The 20093-nt window shown below is 52.7% G+C and overlaps 2 protein-coding genes across 8 annotated transcripts in view; both read right to left on the reverse strand.

The window, feature by feature from the left end:
* Positions 1 to 2292: 2292 nt before the first annotated feature.
* On the reverse strand, positions 2293 to 9881 carry bdl (borderless). 3 transcript variants are annotated; one of them, XM_017904637.1, is made up of 13 exons: positions 9555 to 9881; positions 9202 to 9430; positions 8805 to 8947; positions 6929 to 7157; positions 5390 to 5556; positions 5125 to 5269; positions 4496 to 4770; positions 4141 to 4275; positions 3821 to 4083; positions 3573 to 3748; positions 3455 to 3499; positions 3194 to 3373; positions 2293 to 3103 (listed from the first exon to the last, which is right to left on the reverse strand). In XM_017904637.1, exons 2-13 carry the CDS (start codon positions 9251 to 9253, stop codon positions 2880 to 2882), a joined length of 2034 nt encoding a protein of 677 aa, XP_017760126.1. In that variant the 5' UTR covers positions 9254 to 9430; positions 9555 to 9881; the 3' UTR covers positions 2293 to 2879. The 3 variants fall into 3 exon arrangements, with proteins under 3 accessions (XP_017760126.1, XP_017760128.1, XP_017760125.1); XM_017904639.1 differs by having other exon boundaries at positions 5390 to 5526; positions 9551 to 9881; XM_017904636.1 differs by having other exon boundaries at positions 9551 to 9881.
* A 7216-nt stretch (positions 9882 to 17097) lies between these two features.
* The window catches only part of LOC108550771 (protein turtle), a 59736-nt gene continuing 56740 nt past the window's right edge, over positions 17098 to 20093 (reverse strand). For 4 of the 5 annotated variants that reach the window (XM_017904615.1, XM_017904614.1, XM_017904612.1 and 1 more), the window contains exon 16: positions 19266 to 19369. In XM_017904615.1, coding sequence (XP_017760104.1) covers positions 19341 to 19369 — 29 coding nt within the window. In that variant the 3' untranslated portion in view covers positions 19266 to 19340. Of the gene's footprint in view, positions 19370 to 20093 lie in introns of all 5 variants that reach the window. The other variant, XM_017904617.1, reaches the window with a different exon arrangement.

Consider the following 20093-nt stretch of genomic DNA (forward strand, 5'->3'; position numbering starts at 1 on the left):
ACGAGTCTCAGTCGCACGAAACCGACTCTCTATTACCCTATCATAGAGCAGTCGTTTGGCTTCCGGCCAGACGCCGAGCCATCCCAAGTCACGCCTCGCCTCGCCTCGCCTCGCCTCGCCTCGCCTCGCCTCGCCGCGCCGCGCCAGGCCGCGCCGTGCGCTGTCACGGACCCCCGAAATACGAGCGTCGCGTTCGCGCCACGCGTAGATGGCAGCTTAGTCGTCGGACTAATTGCGACACGTGCTAGCGCTACTACGCGTGTCACGAGTCGCGAGCGTAAGCTGTCCGCGATGGGAAAGTCGCGCGCACTCGCGTCAAGATAATTGCGATCGCGGCGAGTCGGCCTGGATACTACTCCGGTGGACCCGCGAATCTCTCGACAAGGGCACTCGAGGTTTTCGCGTGTGCCACTGAAACACGTTTCACCTACTTTCCCGACTCGTTCACCCTGAGGTCCGAGAGAGCAGCGACAGAGAAAAAGCTAGGCGGTTGATGCGCCGAATCCGCTTGCTCCCGTGCTCGTTACGCAACGAGTCGTTATCGAAACACTGGTTTATGGAGGTTTTCGTCACTCGTGATGGACGTCTGTGCATTCATTCGCGTTTCGCGCTTTCTCCTCGGCAAACACGGAGATTGACACGGAACGGGTAGCCAAACGGTAGGGGTATGAACGCTAGAGGCTGTCATGAAGCGTTATTTATCGAGGACGAGTCTTGTATCTTATCTCCAAAGTAAAAATGGACAAAATGCAAGTCGACCACGATCGAGATAACCGCGTGTCCTTTTCCTTTCCCGTGACTCGAATTACGTCGTTGAACCTTGACCACCTATGCAGCGCGATTGGGGACCGTTTGCCGGTGGAAGCTACGCTCCTTGACAGATGCTTGCGCGATAAGAGGAGGAAAAAACGAGAACGAGCGTTGGAAAGTTTCGAAACGACGAGTGCAACGTGGCTGGCCAATTATAGGTGCTTCGAACGACACTCGATCTAAAACTAGCGATGCAAAGGGGCTCGCGACAGGTAGTAAGCCACAGAAGTGCCCTGTCGCTACGGTCAACCCCTCTGGTTCGTCTGGTTCGGCCGAAAGCCGTTGATCTCTTCATTGCCAAGCGGAATCGTCTGCATCGTTTGCGAGTAGCAGCCGTAAGGACGCGGCTTCTGTCTGTTAATTGACCCGGCAATTTCGTCCCGGCCAATTCCGACCGTGCCCCGAGCGTTTACCCGTTCCTTTGACCGCGGAACACGCTCGGAACACGCTCGAAAGCTCGGTTACCGTGCACGCCCACGAATCGGTCGAATCTGGTGCAACGCGCGAATGAAAATAGACGTTGACCCGGGCACGAAAGCGGTCGTGCACAGCTCGTTTAGCGATCAAACGGGACGGAGTGCTAAGAGAATAGGCTGTCATTGCGGCAGACAATGAGGCGTCGTTGTCGGATGACTCGACGTAACGACGAGCCTAATCTTGGCGGGATCAGCCGCGTGTGTGCGCGTGTACCGTCGACAGGTTCTTACCGATAGAGATTTTTCATTTTCCCGTGTCGATCTACGCCGATCTACGTAAATCGAGCGAGCTTGACACTTGTTTGGTCTAGATAGGCGGTACGGAGCACCGTGACGGCTGTTCAAACTCACCGATATCTCGAGCATTCGTTTAGACCGTTCGATTAGAGGGGTCGAGGGAAGATTTTCTTCTCAGATACCCAATTCGAGGCGATAACAGAGTTTCCCAGTTGCTCGTGCCGACTGCGCCGCTTCCGTTCATGACCATCCTCCGTTGCTTCGAATTTCCTCGAAGTCATCGCCGATAGAGGCAACGTTACGCAACGAGATCTTCGTCAAAGATTATCCGTGCCACGAAGACATCGCTGCTGGTAACGGGAGTTTCACCGAGTCGCTCGGATTAGAGGTAATCCGAAGCGCAATGGGATAATATCGCCGCGTTTTCAGCGACATTAACGCGTCTGGTCTGGACCCTGTCAGAGCGACGGGACCCTAGACGCTTCGGTATCGCTGTCCACGCAAACACTGTCCATCGTCCACGGGCCATCGTTTAGCCGCTCGAGAAGCCTGTCAAGTAGTAATCTCGAGAGCAGCTCGCGTTTCGAGCTTCTAACCGCGCGCGAACACAGCGTGCAGCGGTAATAAGCTCGTTACCGGACATTGTCCAAACAATTTCGAGGCGCGGTGATCCCGTTCGTGGATTATTCGATGAACACGGTCATTACGTGGGGATATCTTGGAGACATGGTGCATAGTAATCGACACAATTTATTTACAATAGAAAAACGTATCGGATGTATACATATATAGGTACTCAGCCGAGTTATCTAGCCCGGGAGACGCTTTGTTACTTTCGCCGCGTTAAGAACCCCTGCGTTCCTCACGGCCCGGTGCCCGAATAATGACCAAATGCCACATCTAATCCTTAATAAACGTGCACTTATCTAATAAAGCTTTTAAACGATACATAATGTAACGCGATGCAATGCGAGAACACTCGTAGTAGTAACTTATACGTAAACGCAGTAAATCAAACCGTTCCAAATCCTCCTCCAACGTCCAATAGTTTCCAACAATAGTTTCGATACATCTACGCGATCGATAATATATTACATGGAAACGGTTACAGGTTCGCGGCAGTCGCTCGCGAGTTGGCGAGCAGCTTCGCAAGATCGCGCGCGACGCCATTGACGCTGCGCCGGTGCTGCCACTCGGAGAAGCGGGACTCGCACTCGCTGCGTCGACTGTACGTTATCTCTACGTTTGGTAAACTTATTTACGACTGATCGTATCGACGACATGCACGTGCGCGTTTCCATTCTCGAAAGCTTTCGACGCCGAACGAGCCTAGAGTCCTTCCACGAACGCCGTCCCTTACTTCTCGTTCGGCGACTGGCAGAACCGTTTCCTCGCCCACCAGATGGCGGCCAGGGCTGCTGCCAGGAACCCGATACCAGCCACTATCCCCATGGAAATCGCCCTGTTCCTGCGATACGCTGGCACATCCAGGCTAATCCTGTCACCCGCCGATACGTCGTCAGCGAGAGACATCGAGGCTACCTCGAAGGTGTAGAAACTTTCCTCCTCCGGGATTTTAACTGCAACGATTATCAAACACGTCGGACTATTGCACGATAAGGAGCGACGTTGGATACGAGGGATGCCTAGCTATCTATCCGCGAGATTACCTAGGTAGTAAGTGTCGGTCGTTTCAGCCCTCCCGTACAGTTGCTCGCCCAGTCCTCGGAACCACTTCACCGTGTACAATCTCACTTGCTCCTTGCCGTAAGCCGGGGGTTCCCAGGTGACTAAATAACCCTGCACCGTGGGCTGCACTCGCACGTTCAATGGCGGACCCATTCGGTCGTCTTTGAAGTAAGAAACGTCACGACGATGTTCAAAAGGCACGTAAATTATGCAATAAGATCGAATAAACTAGGTCTGCTTACCTGGCGGGCTGCGATACTCCGATGCCGAGTTCTCGTCGATCGAATCTGAAAGTTATTTCGTTCGTTACTCTTGGCAAATATCATTACGCGCGTGTCGTAGAGAGGAACGTGCACGTACGAGGTTGCGTGAAAATACGCAGCGTTTTGCTAAACATCCCGTCCCCGTGTTCGTCCTGGCTGAGGACCATGAATTCGTACTCGCGCCCTGGGTTCAGATTGTTCACGGTCGCCTCGGTGATCTTCCTAGACAAGATCTTCATCGTTCTCCACTCCGTGGTGTCTGTCGGTCTGTACCTGATGATCGGTTATAGTCAGACGCTGCATTATAGTCAGTCGATGCACAGATCACGCGAAGAGTCCACTTACCAGACAGAGTACTCCATCTTGGGCCTCACGTACCCCGGCACCCAGGTCAGGGTGACCGCGTTGTTGCTGCTGTTGGCGCTGATGTTGTACGGCGCTCTCGGAGGCACGTTCACCACCATTAATTCCGTGTCCGCGACCACTGTCGCAGCCTCGTTGCTAGCCGCGCACTGGTACAGTCCCCGATCCTGTTCTTGAATCCTGTCGATGGTCAAGTTGCCGCCAATTATGATCGTCCTGTTGCCCGGCGGGACTGGCGAGCCATCCTGTCATGGGAACGGCGAATTAACGAAGGAAAAGCAAGAAGAACAGACAGATCGTACCTTGTACCAAACGATGGACGGTCGATGGGACTGATCCCCGTCCCTGGCATCGCAAGGTATCTCCAAGTTTTCTCCCAGCTTTCTCACGTACATGTGCAACGGGGTCACGGTGAACACTGGAGGCCTCTGCACGACCTGTCAAACAACGTTCCCGAATTAGAACGGAGAATCATCCGGGCAGTTTTACAATCGAAAGTTGACAATTGGAAAATAAAGGAGCGATTAACACTCGTCTGCGAGCGATCAACGACCTCTCGACGAAGGGAACGTCGATGAATTATCGCAGAGCGAGCCGATGAAAAGCCTTGGCGTTCCGTTCAATTGCGTTCGTTTGGAGAAGAAATGGGATACTTGCGACGGTGATCGAAGGACTGGGTCCCTCTGTGCCCAGCTCGTTGTACGGCGTGCAAGTGTAGCTTCCGGAATGGGTCTCGTCCACTTTGCTGAAGTACAGGGAACCGTTTCTCCTGTAGAAGACGCCCTGGACGTTGTAAGGATCGAAGAGAAATCCATCCTTTTCCCAACGCAGGTTCGTCAGGGGTGGATTCGCCCTGAAGTGGCAGTCCAGCAGGGCCGGCTTGCCGTAGGGTAGATAGACTTCCCGGGGAGCGTAGATAACCTTCGCCTTGTCTGCAACGCGCAACCACGTTGCGTTAATCCGGATGGGAATCGTGACTTTTAAAATGGGACGTGGGTCGAGGGTGGAAATTCGGGTCCGCGCTGAACGCTCGTTAAACTTTCGCCCGCAGCGATTTTGATTACAGCGTCGTTATCGTCAGTTGTTCTCGTCGGTAATTCCCATTATTCCGCTCGTGTTATTATTTCATTTCCTGGGCGAAAGTGTGCGATCATGGCCTCGCGCGGTATTCCACCCTCTCCGATGCCTCTACGCGTGCAATTGCACGCGCATTTGGGTCACCCGATTCTATACATTCCGAGGCCTAACTCGTTTACCACGGGATGTTCTGTCTGAGAGCTACTTGCATTGCACGTTGAGGAAGGCCGAGGCGCTCTGCTGGTCTCCAGTGTCACCGGTCACCACGCAAGTGTACTCCCCGAGGTCACCCATGGCAGGGGAATTGATGGTCAGCGTTCCATCCTCGCCGATGGATGCTCTCCTTCTGAGATCCTGCGAAATCGGTGAAAAATCGGTTCATCTCCGTGTCATCCCTATGATCGTATCCTCGTTTCTCTAGCTGAAGAATCGAGGAAAGAAACGGTACGGAGGAACGAACGTTACGAACGTTACCTCGTTCTTCGTGATTTCAGAGCCCTCGCGGAACCAGCTGACGACGGATCGCTCTCCTTTAGCGACGCAATCGAAACTCACAGATTCGCCCTCCATTACAGTCTTGTTGACGGGCGGTACCGCCAGCAGAGTCTCGCCTGGAACAGACGTCGGAAACGGCGACGCACCTGCGTTGAACGATTTAACGAGTCTGCCCAGTGTCAGGTTAGTAAGCATCAGCGGGATTACGTAGTTTCGTTTTGCTTTTAGTCGGCAATAGGCGGGATTAATCTTTCGGATCGGTTAATTCGCTTTAGTCGCTGCGGTTGCAACGCGTTAATCGATCGGGTGCACATTCGTGTCGGTTAATCGGCGCGCTTGCCACCGTGATTCGTGCGCGCAATACGCAAGTGTTATATCGAATCGGTGCGTGACAGAGGCATTGTGTCCTTTCAGCGGCTAACCGCGGAAACTCTTTCTCGTTACCGTCTTCCGTTTCCTATTCCTTTCTGTGGTGGATAGAAGCTAAATACTCGAATAAACTCTACATCCTAGCGACGCGGGGGCGTTCCTTTCCCTGCGTTTTGTCTTTTGTCTCCCGTTTTCTGGACACGTCTTTGACCTGCGTGGTCCTAGACAGACAGGTCAGTTCTAACCCCTTCCCGCGACGTTTAGCTCGAGGAAATCCGGGCCCAAACGGTAGGCGCCAATGCGCGCTCGTAAACAGTCCCAATTCCGAGGCGAAATGTAAATACGCGTGACACAGTCAGTTTTTCGCGATGCTACTATTGCGCAAGTACAGTCTAATCTCTTTTCCTTCTATAAATGTTATAAATATATCATATTTTATAACAGATGGCGATTTTAAAGCTATATTTAGAAAAATGTCCCGTTCACGTGTCTGGCACGTGATACCCGTGTTCGACCCAACATCTTCGTCACGAGTCAGACTCGTGAAAACACGGTTTTTCCACCGTTATAACCCCTTTTAACGCTTTCCTTTCACTAGGAAGAGGAGCGCCTCCCTCATCCGCGTGTCGATTTTTCGATCGGTATCGGTGGATCTCGGGATCGATAGGTACGGCGATCAACTGCGCCGCGAATAGCCACGATGACTCAATTCGCCATTAACGTTCAACAGAACTCTAGCGGCAAAAAGCAGAATTCCGTGCGAATTAACGAGTGAATCATCGGGTCTAATCTCGCGCCACGAGAAGGGACTGGTTGAAACGAAACTTGGTCTACTTAGCGCGCGCGAGTTCTCGGTACTCGGGTGGAGGAAATTCGCAAATTCTGGGAAATTGAAATGGAACTTAAAAATCTAGGACGACGCGTGAAAAGTAAAATTAGGCGTAAACGTTTACTTCCTCGTTGCCGGAAGTCCAGGACGGTTTCGCGGTCACGAGCCTCTGCTTGGTCCAGCGTTAGCGTTGGTAGTCCAGCGTGACCCAATTCAGTGCTCAGGGTTAGTCAGTCGGCGCTTAACTGCGTTAATTCCCTTCGCCACTTGGTGTTATCGAATTAGCCGATTAACGGATGCGAGAAAGTGCGCGACCTTACCATCTATGGCGAGGTAAAACCATGTGCCATTGTTCCTGGAGTTGGGCGTTCTGTTCGGGAAGATCACCCGGCACTCGTACCATCCTTGGTCGCTCTCGCGAATGTTGGTAAGGTTGATGCTGCCCTGGCCGTAGCCTCTGGTAACCGAGTCCTCCAAAAGGTGCACGCGACCCTCGTAGCCCAGACCCACCGACGAGTATCCGTTGTACCACGAAAAGATCGTTCGACCCTGCAACGATCGCCGATTCATCGGTATTAAAAATTATTCTTTCCCGGTATCAGGGGTTGATAGAGGCGCGCATGACGCGTCCCTAACAGCTTCATCCTTTCTCCCCTAGGTACGATTCCCGGTAAAACATTCGCGAGTTCTCGTGCATAGTCCCAACCTACGCCTCTCTCTTCGTCTAGCTCCGACGATAGCTTAACGAATGCTGATTCGTCGATCAAGCTTCGCTTCCGACATTCGATTACGTTCGCGAGGCCAGTCGGACACGTTCGATTTCGTAACGGTTGCGAGACCAAGAGAACAACGGACACCTTCCTCGAAAGGAAAAAAAGGGAAGGCTGAAGGCGTCGTCGGGGCACGCGCGTCCTCCGGTGAAAATGAAAAACGCTGAAACCTAGGGAGCCCTGGCGGTCAAAACGAGGCTGGCGAAAAGGCCGCTAATCGTCCCTAATCGTCTGACAATGCGTTAGCAGTGACCCACTGGTTGGACCCCTCGTGTCGCGGACTCGTCGTGACTAAATATAATGCAGCCTTGCGTCCCGTACTCCAATTACCACGTTCGACAGACAGAGAGGGACCGAGCACCTGTTTTGCATACGCATCAGGGACCAATCAGGTTAAGTTCCACTTGATTTTATGCGGTAGCCATGTGCGACGCTCAATCTGTTTCCGGCGTGCGGCTGCACGCGCGTCCAATGCAACATCCGCGAAAGAACGACGCCTCTCGGCAGCGAACAGGAAATCAACGCGATCAACCGATGTCCCTTTAACGCTTTCGCTTAACTCGCTCCTCGCGTCCACCAACCAGGTTCACCGTCCATCCAGAGGCACCGCGTCTATCGTTTCCTTCGTGTCGCGAGTAAACAGGAATCGAGCGAGCGATCGGGCTGAATTCCGGGATCGTCTTCGTGGAAATCGAGAAAGCTGGCGGTCGGATAACCAGACGGGGCGAAAATTGTGCAATCGTAGCCGCATTGCCATCGCATCGGCACGGCGTCCACGGTATTGCGCGACGCCTCGAAATCGAGACCCCGCGTCACGGAAATCTAGATCGAGACACGCGCGCTTCCCACGCGGATCGCGTTGGATACGCTACTCGAAGAAACCGAATCAGCTACCCTGCCTTGAGCGACCACTTTTCTACACGGTTGGACGTGCGCGCCAACTGTTCTCAACGGGTAGCTCGCGAATAGCCGTAACCTCGAGCGCGGCTGCACGCGAATTAATCAATCGCCAGGCTTCGTCCGCGCGACTTTTTAATTAGCTGCCTCGCGTCTTCCATCGTTGTCCCATTCATGCGAATCGAGTGTGTCCCATCGGTCGCGTCGCGGACGGGAATTTCCTTGAGATGGACGATCCGTTTTCGCGGATGACCAAGGTCGGGACTGTATCGATACCGACATCGATACATTACGATCCCGAGTCTCATCGGAGTCTCGTCTTCCTCGAGCAACCGCAAACCGCGTAATCGGCAATCGAGAAGCGATTTGTTTGTTCGATTCCTCGCAGGAAAAACATCGTTTTTTTCCACCGATTTTATCCGGGTCTCGCGCAAGGTGGCACGGAAACGCGCGAAAGGAAGGTCCGAGCGATGGGATGCGGCTGAACCGGTAGCACGTTCGAATTGGAAATCAACGTTGTCGCACTTACGTCACGGTTCCATTGGAGAATATACGGAATGGGGGTCTCGTGCGGGAAGTCCAAGTCGCAATTAAACACCGCGTACTCTCCCACACCTGCGTTCAGGTAATTCGGCTCCTTGTCTTCCTCGAGGATCAAGCTGTAGCTGAACGCTGGAAAAAGAAAAAGAGGCGGAGAAATGACACGAATAGGGGCAGAAACGGGGGGGAAGAATCGGCACGGCGGTGAGACGAGAGAACGTCGCGTGATAAGTAGCAATATAGATTCGACTCAATTTCAGCAAATTGGTTAATTTTTCGCATTACGCGCGACCGTCAAGCGATTAAACGGACGCAAAGTTCAATATCAACTAGCCTGGAAGCAGCCGAGAGCGGAGAAGCTCGCGGCTGTGTCGCGGCTGACCCACCTTGGCAGCAGAGGAAGAGGACCAGCAGATGAATCCCGATCGTCCTGGACATTTTCCTTGGTTATCCGAGTTCGCTGTCGCGACGTATTCTCGAGCGATTTGGTAGCTGGCTGGCGGTGGTAGTGAGAGCGAGTGGACGCGATGTCAGGAGCGAGTCACACCTCGCTACCGACCACGATGGCGACGACGACGACGACGACGGTGAACGAAACACGGAAGCAAAACACATCTGTCATCACGGACACACATTAAACATCGGCCACTACTCGCGACGAGATGAAATGACACGCGGCACTCTCGCGATCGAACCTTTGGGTCGATCAGCACATCCTCCGCCGCTCTTCTTTACCTACTCTCTGCCGCTCCTCGGATCTTCACCACCGGTTTCCTATCCAACGTCCATCAAAAGTCCATCCTGCTCGATCGGTCGATCGAGTTGGCGCGAATCGTGCCCACCGGTGTTCGTCGCCACGCGTACCCCGGACGATCTGGTCGCAGTGGGATCAGCGGGATCGTCTTTTAAACGAGAGCCGCGAGATCGAGTAGCAGCAGCAGCAGCGGTAGTAGTAAGAAGTGAGATCGATGCGGCTCGCCTCGAGCTGGTCCACCGTGGAACGTTTGCTCACCGAGTGGTCCGGTGGTTGCGGTGATAACCGAGTAATCGCTCCGCCTCGCTCAATCCGAGCGGATACGACGCCGAACAGCAGCGGTAACGAGCCGAGCTACCGGGAAGGGGCAACGCTGGCAGCGTTCGGAGGAGGGAGATCCGCGGGGTACCAGACGATTCTAGGTTCGCGGTTTCTAGCCGAACACGCTTCTCTAGCGCCGTTCCTATTACCCGACACACCCACCGCGCGATCAGGGCACGCGGAGAGGAGCGGCGACCGACCTGTTCCGTGGGAGAAGCCGGGGACCAGGTGCGCATCGATGGACCACTTTGCGGAAACGAGGGACGGTCTCGTATTATCGTTCGTTACACAACTGGAACGCAATAGACTAGATCGTATCGGGGCATCTCGTACCGAGGAACTCGGTATCCCATCGTTTCGTTCTTTCGTCCACCAGCGGAAGAATTATCGCCCCCTATTCAGCCACGGTCCTCGGACCTGGTCCTTTCAGCCTCGCTCTCGGACTGAGGCAGTTAAGAGGGCCGAATGGAGATTAAGGGTTCGTCGAACCTGCCTACCCATAGAAACGAACGTCCGTTCGAGTCTCGAATGGACCTAAATTTAGAAACTTGCAACTCGAGTTCGAGGCTAGGTGCAATAGCGATTCCCTTTATTTACCCGGCTACGTAAAGTAATTGCCGCTCGCGGCGCTCTCATAACGAAGACGCCGACTTCCGGTTGCGGATATTCGCGGATACGGTTTCTCGCCCCGGAGGAACCGTTTCGTGGGACTAGAGCGAAAGGGGAACCGGACAGAGCCGCGACATCGTGGTCGCCAAGTGGCATCTCGGTTTCTCGTCTGCGAGCGAGCGAGGACGATTGGACCGTTGGATCCGTTGGAATCGTCGGTCGATTTCGGTCGACGGAGAAGGAGACGAAGAAAGCTCTAATGGCCGGAACGAGGCTGTTCCTGTGACGGATGGGCCGGATCGAATCTCGATCGGGCGATTGGAGCGATGCGACGACGACGACGACGACGAAACTGCACACCGGCACAGCCGCGCGCCATTTGCGTGGGTGACCTCAGATTACGTCACATCCGTCCCTTGCCGCATTAGCAGACTGCCCACAGCCTTGTCACGCTGTTGAGATAATGGATCCATTCGCATGGATCACGATCCAGGATTGGACGTGCCCGGGACACTGGAAATAAATGCGTGCATAATGATACCGACCGTATTATTTCATCGACGAGCCATAGAAGGGAACGACTTGTTCCTGGTCCACCTGCCATGCGACCAATGAATCCTCGCGAATCGAAAATGGGACTTGCCGCACGTACACCGTGTCTGGCCGTCTCGGTTAGCTCGTTAAATCGTTTCCATCGCGACTCCCTCACACAGCCGCTCCTCTCCTCTCCTCTCCTCTCTCTTTTTCTTTCCCTCCCGCCGATGCATCGCCGATGAAACCACGCGAACGCGCAATTAGCCGACGGAGACGCGTCCGTCTGGAATGCCGCTGGAAGAATGTTATCGCGCCGCAGCGTCGCTCCAGTTTTTCGCTCTCGTATCGGGGGAAATCATGGAAATTGCGGTAATTCCCGGTAATCAGTGCCGTAGACGCGTTGCGCAAATTCTGCCCGCGTTTAGCCGCGAGTCGCCGCCGCACGCGGTCTCCGCGTAAATTACGCAGAAAGGCCGAGATTCCGCGTTTCTTCTCGCAGCCCACGAAAACGCGCGTCTAACATCGCTCGGCCGAACGATTAGACGATGGCCTGGTTAGGCCGAATTGGCAATGATCTTATTGCCTTGGCCAGCGATCCCGTTTCGCCGAGCTCCTGGAAATCCTTCGATCGTGCGAGAGAAACCGGCCATCTGATCTCTCGGTTCCGTGACGAACCGCTACTTCGCACGACGATCCGCCGGTATTCGTGCAATGAAAGTCTCACGACAGGCAGATTTCTAAAATAACGTTTGTATTTATTAAATTTGAACGTTATAAACTATGCTATATACGTGTATTTATATATTACGTCGTATAGGATACTAGGGTAATATATTATATCGACGCACGAGAATATAATATATTATACGCTATCGGTATAGGTATAGTTTTCCGTCTTTTCTTTTTCTCTTCTCTTTTCTCAAGCCGGACAACGTGTATTTAGTGCGTTTTATTGCGAATTTTGGTACGAGGTGGACGCTGAGATCCGCGCCTCGTGCCGATTTTTACGAACTCTCGCGTATCGTAAATCGAACTATGGCTCGTGAGAGCCTGGTCGAGACGAGTGGCGTATATAGTTTCGTATACACGCAATTATCTTTGTAGGTTACGCGTTCGTAGCTGCGATCGAATCGGCGCGCTCGCGGTTTCGTCGCGTATACTTTTCTAGAGGGGATTGGAGTGAACGCAGAGATATATTGCGCATATATCCCACAACACAGACTCTCTCCAGTTTTCCTTTCAAATGTCGCTTTATTTTTCACTTTTATTTGATAATAAATTGTCTACAATTTGTCCTAGGTTAGTACGTCTTGGAGTTCTCGTGTGGGGGATAGGTTCGCGAGAAAGCATAGGTCAATGAATAAAACGGTGAGAAATGGAGGTGAATAGCGAGCACTCGCGAAGGTGACTAACGAAAACGCGCCTCTCGTTCGTTTCTCTCTCTATTTTCCCTTTCTTTTCTTCGATCTCTCGTTTGGTTGCTCGTTGCTTGGGTGTCGCGCGTGCAGCAAGAAAACCGACGATACGTGATAAGCGAAAGTAGCGAGGACAGACGATACAGAAGAACGGTCACGGTAAGAAGATTATATCCGATGCACGCGCGCGCGAATGCATGTCCGGCGATTGAACGGAGAGAATGCTGGCACGAACGGAAAGCAAAGGGTGGCTTTTCGTGAACGGAACGGATGCACGATAGAAATTATCTGGAAATTAATCGGTGTACTACTCGATGCCGATGGACTTTCGAAAACTCGTAAATACCTGCAACTGCGACGATCCGATTGGTTCTTGAAAAAAAATAATCGTCCATTGCCGGTGCCAGAACGCGTTCTCTTTCGCGTCCTCTCCTGCTCTCTCTCTCTCTCTCTCTTTCTCTCTCTATTTTCCCTGTCTCCCTTTCCCTGTTCCGATCGTTGAATCTCATTCGCGGCCCGGGTTGCGATTCTCGTATCGTATCGTATCGTATGATCGAAAGAAAACACGCGTGTATGGTTGGAAAGAATGCGGAATGCGGTGAAAATGAGAAGATCGCAGCACCGGTGAAAAACATTGTACCCGAGAGCCATTGTAGTTAGCGCGAGGCTGACGCTGTAAACGTATCACGCGATCGAAGAGATCTCCAGTTCCCTTCCGCCATTTTATTATACAGCCGGCCGTTTTCGCGCGCGTCTCCGCGGCCCGATTTATCGCGCGGCATTTTTCGCGAGTTCACGTTATCGCAACCAGAGAAAACGTATTACGTAGTACGGAAGTAAATATACGCGTTTCGTTTGGAACGTAATGGCTAACCGATCGATCGATCCACTCTCTCGCGCGATCTCTAGACTCGATCGCAAATAGGTAGATTCGCCTTAGCAGCCGCGCGCTGGATTCGCGAACGTTCTGCTCCGAGGGATGAGAATTTCACTCGCGACTCTGAAAAATATGCTATGCCAGATGGCTTTCAGGTACGTAAAGAGCGAATACCTAAATTAATTTCTTCCACGTGCGGCGGTAAGTTCATACTCGCTCGAACTCTAAATAAATAACGCGACTAAGGTAAATCGCGAACGGAAAGAAAGCCATGACGATGACTCGAGGTAGACGAAGAAGAAGAAGAAGAAGAAGAAGAAGAAACAGCAATAGTAGAAGAAGAAGAAGAAGAAGAAGAAATGGAAATAGTTGCGAGAAGTAGAAAAGTAGAAGATACAAAGATAGAAAGATGACAATGACGAAGAAGAAGAAGAAGAAGGAAATGACAGAAGGTTTATCCAGGAACGAAAAGGACAGACGCAAAACGAAGTTATCGATAATGAATGCTGATGTCGAACGTTATACGAACGAATTCACGATTCAACCATATTATTCGCTTAACGCGTGATCCATTACGCGCGAAACCATTAAACATCTCTCTCTCTCTCTCTCTCTCTCTCTCTCTCTCTCTCTCCCGATCTATATCGTATTTTTTCCTCTCGATCTCTGTATACATACACACGTTTATATATATATATATATATTTATATTTATATATATTCCTTGCTAAATTTCAGACTCCATAGACGACATACGTGGCAATACGTGCCGCGCGATTACGCTGAAATTTTAGCCACGGCATCTACGATCATCGAAGATGCTCCATCTCGGTCTCTCGTCTTTCCGATTGAGAATCGGGATCGTCGACACTCTGCGCGTCTTCTTGAGATCGTTGTATCTAACTATGATATATCTACACGTTACTTATATGCCTATATCGATTGGTTGGTTTCTCCTCTCCTCTCTCGCACGGTTTTCACTCCTCGTTCGACCGTCACATCGTGGGCGAAGGGCGACGCGCGACGGAAGACCGGTGGAAACGTCGATCCACGGAGGCGATCGATCCACGTTCCCCGACCGATCCCCTTTTCCTCTCCGCTTTCCACGCGCCACGTCTCGGACTCGTCGCCGCGCCGAACGAACGATAGATCGCTGGAATCGATCACGGCCGGTTCGACGTACAAAAAGGTCACACCGATCGATCGCTCGGCCGGCCACGCTCGAGCTTGCGACACCGCGTGGATCATCGGGAATTTTCCTGTGATCGGGTGATCGCGGGCTCCGATCTTCGATATTCTATTTTTTCATTATGATACAACAGCAACGATGGATCGAAAATCGGCCGATCACGCGTGCCCCTCGCGTTCATCACTCGCTCTCGCCTCGATCCCGGGTAATAGTAATTAATTTAACGAATCAATCGTCGCGTTCGTCGTTCTCGTTGATTAATACGCTACACGCTACGTCGTTTACGATGTACAATATCAATTAATTATCAAATTATTAATTCAATCATTAGAATTACTTTAGAATATTGGTACTCTTTCGCGTCACCTCCGTTCTCTCTTTCCATCTTCTACACCTCTCTTCTTCGTTTACTCCGCACCCTTTCTTCTCTCTCTCTCTCTCTCTCACACAGGCACACGCTCATACGCGCTCTCTCTTTCTCGCAGGCACACGCAACAGCGGCACGATTTCATCGTTTTACACGCGTGTCGCGATTTTTCTCGCTCACTCACACGCGCATACATTCTCTCCTCGCTCTCTCTCTCTCTCTCTCTCTCTCTCTCTTTGGCGCACGTCCACGCACACGAGCAGGCACTCTGTTGCTCTTCTTCGCAATCGCGATCCCCGTCCGCGCGACACGGCAGTCATCCAGCGCCACACGCATTCGGCCACAATCTTAGCGAAAATTATACAGAGCGTCCCGCCTGGAGACGGCGCGCGTCCGCGCGTCGTCGCTCGCACTCGTCGGCTTTCCGTCCAAGTATAGTTGAATCGTGAGTAGGGCCCTTGCTAATATATTTATATAATATAAGTATGTATAATACGTACGTATAAATAAGTGTTTTGTACTATAAAAAAAGTAAAACGCTGAGACGTCGTCGAGGGGAAATCGCGCGGCGCCGCGGCCCGAGAGTATTCGATGGCTTCGCAGTCGCAGCTGCGGCTTTGCTCCGTGTGTGCGCGCGCGTCGGACGCTGGTTAATTAAACGGGGAACCAGAGATTCCCGAGTGAGCCAAGAGTAAAATCGAGGGGGAAAGAAACGAAGAGACAGATGCAGGAAAAAGGAGGCGAAGAAGAAGAAGAAGAAGAAAAGGAAACGGAAAGTTGGAAGCGGCTTCCGGTTAAATCCAAGCGTAACGTTTCGCGGGAGAATACGTCACGCGTAGCGATCCTCCTCGTTCGTTTAGGTCGCGTTCTACTCGAATCCAAGTTAGCCCGTATTTGCATCCTCGAACACTCTATGGGCCGTCCACGAGCTTCGTCCTCGACTCGAGATGATTTAATACAATGCGTTTGGTGAGAATTAGGTGGGTCTCGAAGAACGCCTTTCGTGTATGCGCGTGTGTCGCGTGTCTGTAATCGTCATTCGTACAACGCTTTCGCTCTCGCTCGCGCTCGTCCTTTCTCTCAATCACTCGCTCACTCTCTCTCTCTCTCTCTCTCTCGCTTCGTCTACGCGTGTGTGTCGTGTGTAGTAGTGCGCGACGCGCGTGAGTGTACGTGTAGGGTGTAGCGCGCGTGTCGGTGTCGCGTAGCGTCGATACGAGTGTACGCGCGTGTGATTCTTCTCTGTCCAGCGCACGGACCACGGCGCGGAGCGGCGCGGCTTGCACGCGAGTGCACGATTTTCCGCGCGTACGTCAGTCACAGCGGCCGTTGCCGCGAACGCTTTTCCGTGGGAACGAACGGACAGAGTCGGGGAAGAGTAGTATTAGAGTCGTGGTGTGGTGATGGTCCCCTGGACTCGCGTCGTTCGCTGGCAGTTCGTGTACGGAGAAGCTTCCGCGTTGGCAAAAGCCCGCGTCGAGAGGGGTGTGCAGCACCCGTGCGAAAGGGGGTCGACGCGACGGCGACGAGGGGGCCAAAAGGCGGCTTGGAGCGGTTCTCGCTATCGCGGAAGGCGTGCACGCGCGTGCGCGCATGCGCCGCGTGGCCGCGTGGCCGCGCGTAGATTCGAAGAACGTTTACTTATTTTTCATCGTTTACGTTGCTTAAGAAAAATTATTGTGCCGATAATATGTTGGGTCGCTAGCGAAACCCTAAACAGGCAGTGCAGTACGAGTGAGTCCTTAAGCAATCTCCAGGCAAGCTTCGGCCTAATATCACGTTTCGAGTCCATTGCTCATCGATATAATTAACGTTTTTTAATATTTTTTTTTTTTTTCCTTTTTTTTTCCTCTTAGTTTCTCGTGTGTGTATGTATGTATACATGCGTGTGTGTGTGTGTGTGTGGTAATTCTTCGATTATCTTACTCGTGTGTGTTACCTCTTACTTTTTCTGTATTAACTTTTTTTTCTTTTTTTTTACGTTTTTTTCTTGCATCGCGGTCGCTTTCATATTTTTTTTTTTTCTTCCTTTTTTTCCTTTTTCTTTAATTAGTTTACTTACAGTGTACGATTAAGGTTAATCTTACGTGTCGTTCTTTTTAAAAGGTATACGGAGCACGGTACAGTTTCTTTGGAGTATCATGCCGACGTTTTGTCTCGTCCTATCATCGATCATCCCTCTGCGAAAACCTCCGGGCACGGGGGGGGGGGGGGGGGGGGGCGGGGGTCACGTGCCGATCAGTTTCACGTGCTGATCCGGTCGGTCGGGAATATTTAGTTGCCGCATCGAAGGAAGCCAGTTCCACCGAGCTGCGTTCTCGGCCGAACCACCTCCTCTTCCTCGCGTTTCCTCGGTTCGCTCGGAAACTCTTACGCGTCTCGTTCCCTCACTTTCTCTCCCTCTCTCTCACACTCTCACTCTCTCTCTCTCTCTCTCTCTACTCGATAATATATTAGTAACGCTAAAAATCGCGGTCCTCCGAATTGGACGTAGGCGTCGTTGGTACACGCGGGATATGACCAATAATGATCGTCGAACTCGAACCGTCCTTCGTCTTCCGTCTTCCGTCGCTGCGTCCTCCGGAACCCGCTCGTCGATCCTCCTCGTCGTGGTCCTCCTCGTTCCGACGCGGAGGAGGCAGGGCCCTAGGGGGAAGAACTCGTTTCGTGATTCGCGTTTCTCCTCGAATCAGCAACAACGATCGGACTCCGACGATGACTTCTTAACGCATAGTTCCACCACGTTAGTCGCTCGCGTTGGCGAAATTTATGTATCCTGAGCTGACGCTTGTAACAGCCTTTTCTTTCGCGTAGAGACGGTTGCCCAGCTGATAGAATTGACTTGAAGTTGCCTACACCGGAATACCGCGTACGATGATATCCTCGTTGTGCTTTTTAACAGAGTTGGTCTCCGATGATAATCGCGGCGACGTCCGCTTCGAATCGCCTATCGCGTAGCTTTCGTCACAGCCGGGACTCGCGCTGGGTTTCGTCCGCTTCTCCGCGCTCTCTCCGACAGCCTTCGCCCACTTTCGTCTTCCTCCTCCTCGTCCTCGTCCTCGTCCTCGTCCTCGTCCTTTCCATCCTCTCCGCAACGTCCAGATAATCTCGGCTAACTCTAGTCTTGGTCCGTTTCCGCGAAGCGCGTCCACTTCCGCTCGCCAATCTCGGTGCCCTCGCCGAGATCGCGAGAGAGGCGGAGAGAAGCGACGAATCGGAGCAGATGTCCGATGATCGAACTACGTTATGGAAATCCAATGATGCAGCTCACGGTACTAGCGAACAGTGTCGTATTCGTCAACAGGCACTCTCGAGATGCGCGCTCTGCCTTCTCCTCGCTTGCCGCTGCCGGAACTGATGGAACTCGGCCTTCATCGCTTGCACTCTGGCCTCGATGTTGTCCCTGCTGTACCTCGGTGCTTGATGATGAACCGTGTGCACCTGGTGAATGTGTGGCACGTGAATGGCGTGAATCTGGTGCACCGGTGGCCTCTCCTCCCTGGTCGGAGTGGAAGCGGATGTAGGGGTCGGCGTGCAAGAGACAGGATCGAACTCGTAATGTCCGTCGACGCTGCCCGCGTCCACGGCGTTCTGGATGTGCGTGTGCCCGACCTTTGCTTGATCCTGAAGCTCCAACCACCGGCCAACCAGAGGCGGCGGTGGCGGCCTGTAAGGCGGTGGCCTCCACTCGGCCACTGTACTACCGCTCCTCGAGCTCTGATTCTGTTGCGAGGTGTTCTTGCTGCCGAATCCCGAACTGCTGGACCTACTCTCCGGCGAGGTCTCCAGGTCCGGAGACGCGGCCAGCTCCGGGGCTGATCTCGCGTGCCTCGCGTGCCTCGGAGGTAGCCTGGCTCTCGGCCTGCCGGCCGACTGAGGCGGCGAGGACGTGGCCAACGGTTGAACCGGCACGAACCTCCTCGACTCGGCGTGTATCGCCTTCAACGATGGAAGCTCCTGGCTGTATCGCTGATGCACGCTGCGAAGCTGCAGGTAATCGGGCGGTGTCGGAAAGGAACGTTCTCCGGAGGACGGTTGCCTGACCGAACTGAGATCGCTGAAGTACAAAGGCGTCCAGGGTACTTGAGGCCCGCTCGGCGAACTGGCCAGGAACCTGGGCGACGAGATGGTGCAGATGGTCGGCGCTATCCTGGCCAACGAGTTCACCGTTCCGTGATGATGGATGGACGGTAGCCCTCCGATAGAGACGCCGCTACCGTCGGACCTGAGGCTGAGCTGGCTGGTGCCGACCAGCGGTCTCCGCCAAGAGGATTTCAGCCGTTGCTTCGGCAGGAACCCACCGTCGTCGCTGCTCGACGCGTCCAGGATGCTGTTGTTCGCCGAGCTGAGCACCGAATCCGCCACCACGAACCGGCCATCGGCCGCGCGTGAGATCTTACCCAACGGTCGGCCGCGGCACGAGTCCGGCGTATCCGGGTTCAGAATCTCCCGCAGGAGATTTAGACCTGGTACTCGGCTTTTTCTAGGTCTACGGGTAGGACAGAACGAGAGTTAGAGAATTCGCAATGGCGGCCATTGGCGGCGGCGGCGACGCGATCAACTCCGTCGAAGGAATCGCTCGTTGCGCCGCGTGCCTCGTCTTTCCTTCTCTCTCGACAGGTGTCGAACTCGAAACGAGTTCCAGAAACGAGCTCTTTCACGCGTTGCTCCTCGAGTATAAACACTGGCACCGTTATCGATGCGAACAGATTCGTCTCGGTTCTGCTGTCGCGATGAGAAGCAAGGAGGACGAGCGGCGGCTCCGCGCGTCGGTACTTTTGAAATGGAGAAAAGAAAAGAGAAAGAAAAGATGGGGCAATACGAAAATCGGTAGACCTTCCTTCGACGATGTTAACCGATCGCCGTACACAGCGATAAACGTGCAACAACGACGTAAAAAAACACGCAACGTTAAGACGAACAAAAAGGAGAGAAGGAGCTAGGAAAACAAAACAACGAAAAGGCAGACGTACAAGTTAAACGTACAAGATAATTATTAAGAATTAATTACGTGTACGTATAATAACGAATAACGGATGCAGGCAGGGAAGGCATGCGCATGCGCATTCCGGTGCACGAGTGGTCGGGCGTGACGTGGAATCGTGGGCGGGTGGGCGTTGCCAGTGAGTGGATCTTTCTTTCTTTCTTTTTTTTTTTTTTTTTTTTTTTTTTTTTTTTTTTTTTTTTTTATCTCTTTGCCCAAATTTTTTTCT

The sequence above is a fragment of the Eufriesea mexicana genome, unplaced genomic scaffold (assembly GCF_001483705.2).
Source record: "Eufriesea mexicana isolate 0111107269 unplaced genomic scaffold, ASM148370v2 scaffold2928, whole genome shotgun sequence".
In the NCBI taxonomy this organism is placed as follows: domain Eukaryota; kingdom Metazoa; phylum Arthropoda; class Insecta; order Hymenoptera; family Apidae; genus Eufriesea; species Eufriesea mexicana.